The sequence below is a fragment of the Arvicanthis niloticus genome, chromosome 1 (genome assembly GCF_011762505.2).
Source record: "Arvicanthis niloticus isolate mArvNil1 chromosome 1, mArvNil1.pat.X, whole genome shotgun sequence".
Classification (NCBI taxonomy): Eukaryota; Metazoa; Chordata; class Mammalia; order Rodentia; family Muridae; genus Arvicanthis; species Arvicanthis niloticus.
Window position 1 is genome coordinate 2,075,394 of NC_047658.1, and position 4,817 is coordinate 2,080,210.

The following is a 4,817-nucleotide window of genomic DNA, read 5'->3' on the forward strand; positions in this document are numbered from 1 at the left end:
ATTTATAAGGACTCAAATAATGTTAGGACAGTGGCACAGCAAAAAGAAGAAACTGAGTTTAGGTAAGGAAATAACAGATTACATCTGTGAATACTTACATCTGAACTAGTTGCTAGAAACTGAGTTTAGGTAAGGAGCTAGATCTTTTGTCTACCTGTCAAGCTACAGTTAGTTACCTTGGCTGTCAAAGTAGTCAGAAATCTGTGGCAGAGTAGAGTAGATTATAATCTAGTAGTCTTATATTAATTAAGAAATAGCAGAATTCATTTATAGTCCAAGCAGTTCTCTGTAGTCTCTGTGACAACTTGGGCAGAGTCGGTCTGGCTTTCAAGCCCAGAAGATGCAGGGCTTCTTTTCTGGGGATCAGATAATGCATGAAATGAGAAATGACTCACCTTGACTTAAGCAATATGAGGCATTTGACTCTCTAATTATTTTCCACAGTGTAGACCAAGCCCAGGCAGGGTGATGATGATGCTTTTCAGTGGTTTTCATTACACAATTTAGGCAGTCTCTTGTAGCCTCACTCATATCTTCTGAAGCCTTGTTGGGTAAGCTGTTAGGCTTTTCGAGTCTCCCTGTCTGTCATAAGCATTATGACATATATATATAATAAGCTTAATATATATATATATATATATATATATATATATATATATATATATATGGACTTCTGACAAGATTGAGAACTATATCGATTGGCCATATGTGAGTTAGACAATGTGTGTTTATTAAATCAGTTGCTTGAGAATGTATATAGTAAATATAGCACACTATAATTTGGTGGCAATAGTAAAAATCATTTACCAAGGCAGGATAGGAATAAACATCTTATCATTAAATAACTTTGACACATTGCATAGTATATAAAAAAAACACATTTTGCATTAGCAGAGAAACACTTGGCTTAGAGTTGATGTGAACCAGAATGGAAAGAACCAAAGAGCTGACAGCTGTGCCGTGAGACCGTGGTGATGAGAAGTATGTCTGGGCGGGTTCAGGATTGTGATATGAGCTGAGAAACTGAGCACGAAGTCTGGGAGTGGGCCAGGGGTGTGGGAGCATTGGCACCGGCTCTGGGCTTTGGACTAGTTCGCTGTGAAGGTGGAACACATGCGCAGCCTGAAGAGCACAGATTGCCGGGAGCCACAATGGGCCAGATGGCACACAAGAGAGATTGGCTGTCATTTCCCAGAACGCAGGACACAATGTTCCAACCCCTCAGCTCCTCAGAACTAAAAACAGAATTTTTTACTGGGAAAGTTTCACTTCTCTCTGGGGAATCTGAAGTGGTGTTTACCTACCCATCAACCACACCTGTCAGTATAAGTTCAACAAGTGGTAATCAAAAAGAACCCACCAACTATTTGTGATTTGCCCACTGCATTTTTTGACATTCCTCGGAAAATTGATTCTCCTGGCTGTTTTTATTATTAAATTTTGTGTATGTGTGGGCAGGTCTATATGTACACAAGTGCTGGTGCCCCAAAAAAGGTTTTTTGGGGGCTATTTGAAACACTTGAATTCTGTTTATTTACTCCTTCATTAATTTATGTGTGTGAACAGGGGACAGCTTGTGGGAGTTGATTTTTCTCCAACCAAGTGGGTCCTGTAGTCTTGTTCTTGATTTGATGCGAGAATTTGAAAACAGATTTAAAAATTTCAGGGGCAATAATACTTTTGTTGGGCCTTGGACGAGGTAACTCCATTTAACCTGTTACCTTCAGTCACGTAGGACACAGGTAGAGGGCGTGATTAACAAGTCTCTACCTCCAGAGATTTAAATATTAATGAGTTATCAAAAGGCCAGGGGCGTAGCTAATTAAGTTATTCCCTCCCCTTTTTCCTTCCCTATAAAATGAGAGTCCCCTGGCCTTTGGCGGGGGAAACGCGTACCACCTGCATCCATTTACCATGTCATGAACAATAAAGCTTTGGAAAACCAGACACGTGTCGCGTGTCACATGGTCTCTCTGGCTGATTCCCAGCTTTTGGAACCCTGGAACCTTGTCGATCGATGCAGCCGCCAGCCCGAGGCAGCTGTATGAATGTGGGATCCTCCGCTGGCGATGTGGGAAGCCTGCCCTGGGACCCTGCCGCCGGTCTCCCTCCCCCCGACCGCGAGATTTCTTCCCCACATACTTTAGCATATTTGTGGGTCTGTTTCAGTTGACATGTGCATGCTTCCTTCAGATTTCAAAACAGAATGCACATCATTGATATTTGGGAACAACTACCTGCAGAAGCAAATGTTCAGAGAGTGAAGCACAGCCAGACTAAAAGCAGAACCAAAATGTCTGAGGAGATGCTTGGGGAATCACTGAGCACTGGTGCCTTCTTTGCTTCTCAAATTCAGAGTCAAAATTACTACTGGATTTGTGTTACCCTGCTTTCTTTTACTTTGGTAATAATGGTTTTTTTTTTTTTTTATCACATTTTATGTTTAGGTATGGTCCAAGGCTTGAGACCTGCTTGAGGGTTTTGAAACTCTCCACATGGAATGGTCCAATAGTTAGAATTACTGTGTCGAAGCTTTTCAGTGCAGACCTTCTCATTCTCATCACCTTCTGTTAGTGTTCCTAGATTGAATTTGTGGCCCAGGATGATTCTTCTTACAGAAGCATCAGAAGGTTGGACACCCTGGCTCTGAAGCTCTGGCGCCTTGCTTCAGCCCCCACAGGTTGTTCTGTAGCCAACAGGGAGACAAAGAGAAACAATACTACACTATTAATATCAAAACTAAATTTTCATCAGATGTAATCAAGATGGCTATGATAAAATCAGTAGAACACATTATTAAGTGTTTCTTTGTACAAGGAACCCTATAAGCAACCCAGAAAGCCAACAAAAGCACTCAGTGTCTTTCCACCTATTCTGTGAGTCCCAGGGGTCGTACCTAAAACTATATTCTCCTTTTTTATTCTCACTAGCCCAGATTCTGAAGCCCCTCTTCTTCTGGATCATATTCCAACTTCATAATCTCCACTAAATAACTGAAGAATTTTAAACTACAGAATTTAGGGTTGGGTGGATGTAAGGGCAGGGTGAGGCCTTAAAACTTGCAACGTGTGGAGTGTGGGAAACCTAGAAACTGCCGAGTATTTTGGCTGGCAGACTGCACACAGGGAATGGATATCTCTTCCAATAGAATTCCCTATCTTGCTTTCCAGAAGATGTTTGCTTGAGTTAGAACATTAAGGAGTGCTATGGAATCTTCATGTTGAGACAGATATTGGCTCAGGTTCCTGTATTTTTTTATACTTTTCTCCCACCCTTCATTATCCTTCCTGATCCACACCCATGTATAAATAACATGTATAAATAACCCTCTTGCATAAATAACAGCTGGGGGTTCCAGAATCTTTACTACTGTGGCTCCAGCTCCTGCTCGGCCTCCTACAGTTCTACAGCAAAAACAGAAGATGGTGACTAGGATCTTAGGTAAGGAGATAATAGCCCCAGGGAGCATAGATGTTATGACATCATCCTTTACCTCTCAATCTTAAATTCATGCCTTTTTTACTGGCTCCATTCTCAGCTCCACATCTGTATCCCAACCCCTGCCAAGCATCCTTGCTGGCCTCCTGTGTTGCAAGCCCTGTGTCTGTGACTTTTAAAATCACTCTCATCCAGGATCCCTCCCTGCCTTTCCTCACAGGTCATCCCAGACCTTCACCACCACCCAGGGTCAGTCTCAAACCTACCATGAGCTGTCCACCTCAAATAAATGACTCAGTGGCACCATCTTTTGGCTTCCATCCTGACTGCATCTTACACATCTTTCTTCTGTTTTCTGTCTCAGCTGCAGTCCTGGTTTCTGCCCTCCTGCACTCAGTAGGAGCCACAGGTGAGAAGGACCACTCAGGGAGGAGGGAGAGCATAGCTGTGGATGGGGGGTCCTAGGCTGGTCCATGTAGATCATCCAGCTGTCACTCTTCCCAGATACTGGTCTATTGCTTTGCCAGCCAGCACCCAGATGTGGAGACCAGATGTACAACCCCTTGATGCAGTGCTGTGACAATGACACCATCCTGCCTGTGAACAGCATGAGCCTCTGTGGCTCTCACTGTATCTACTGGCCGTGTTTCCAGCATTGCTGCCTGGAGTCCCAGAATCAGGGCGTCATTAGGTTCAAAGTCCCAGGCATGGAGCCCAACTGCAGAACCTCTCCCATCTCCATAATCTGTGCCAAGGTGAGTTTCCCCAGGTGGGGGGAGGAGAAGGCAAGGACAGAGTATGGATGTCTAAGCCCCACCCCCATGAGTGCAGTCTTTGCTGAGGCCCCACCTCCCCATATCTGGGTAGCTATATATAAGACAGTTCATGTGTCTCTATCTCCCACCCTATACTCCTCATGTCCCTCTCTCCACAGGGAGTTTCAAGCCCACCAGCTCTCGGGAAGATATGATTCCTCTAGAACGCTTTGGAGAGCAGAGTTTCAAGTCGTCTCAGAATCTGATATTTTGTAATAAGTCATTTGGATAGTGTTTTTCACTATTATTATTTAGTTCTTTGATGGTTTCACAGATGTATATATAATGCATTCTTTCTTTACTGTTTAATTTATTTATGTTCCAATGTAAATGTTGTTCCCCTTCCTGGTCCCCCCTCCAAGAGTTCTTCACCCCATCTCCCCTCCCCTTTGCTTCTGAGAGGGTGTACTCCACCACACCCCTTTACCCTCCACACCTCCCTTCCTGGCAACCCTATAGGAAGAAGAGATATATAATGCTTGTTACCTCTCACCTCCTACCACCCCAACAAACACCTTATCCTCCCTACTGGTCTGTTTCCAGTATCCTGAGGCATCTGAAGTG

General features: G+C 43.7%; 1 protein-coding gene across 1 annotated transcript; it reads left to right on the forward strand.

Annotated features, from left to right (window-relative positions):
- Positions 1–3,422: 3,422 nt before the first annotated feature.
- On the forward strand, positions 3,423–4,408 carry Igfl4 (IGF like family member 4). The gene is made up of 4 exons (XM_076928412.1): positions 3,423–3,441; positions 3,803–3,847; positions 3,943–4,193; positions 4,373–4,408. Exons 1-4 carry the CDS (start codon positions 3,423–3,425, stop codon positions 4,406–4,408), a joined length of 351 nt encoding a protein of 116 aa, XP_076784527.1.
- Positions 4,409–4,817: the final 409 nt, after the last annotated feature.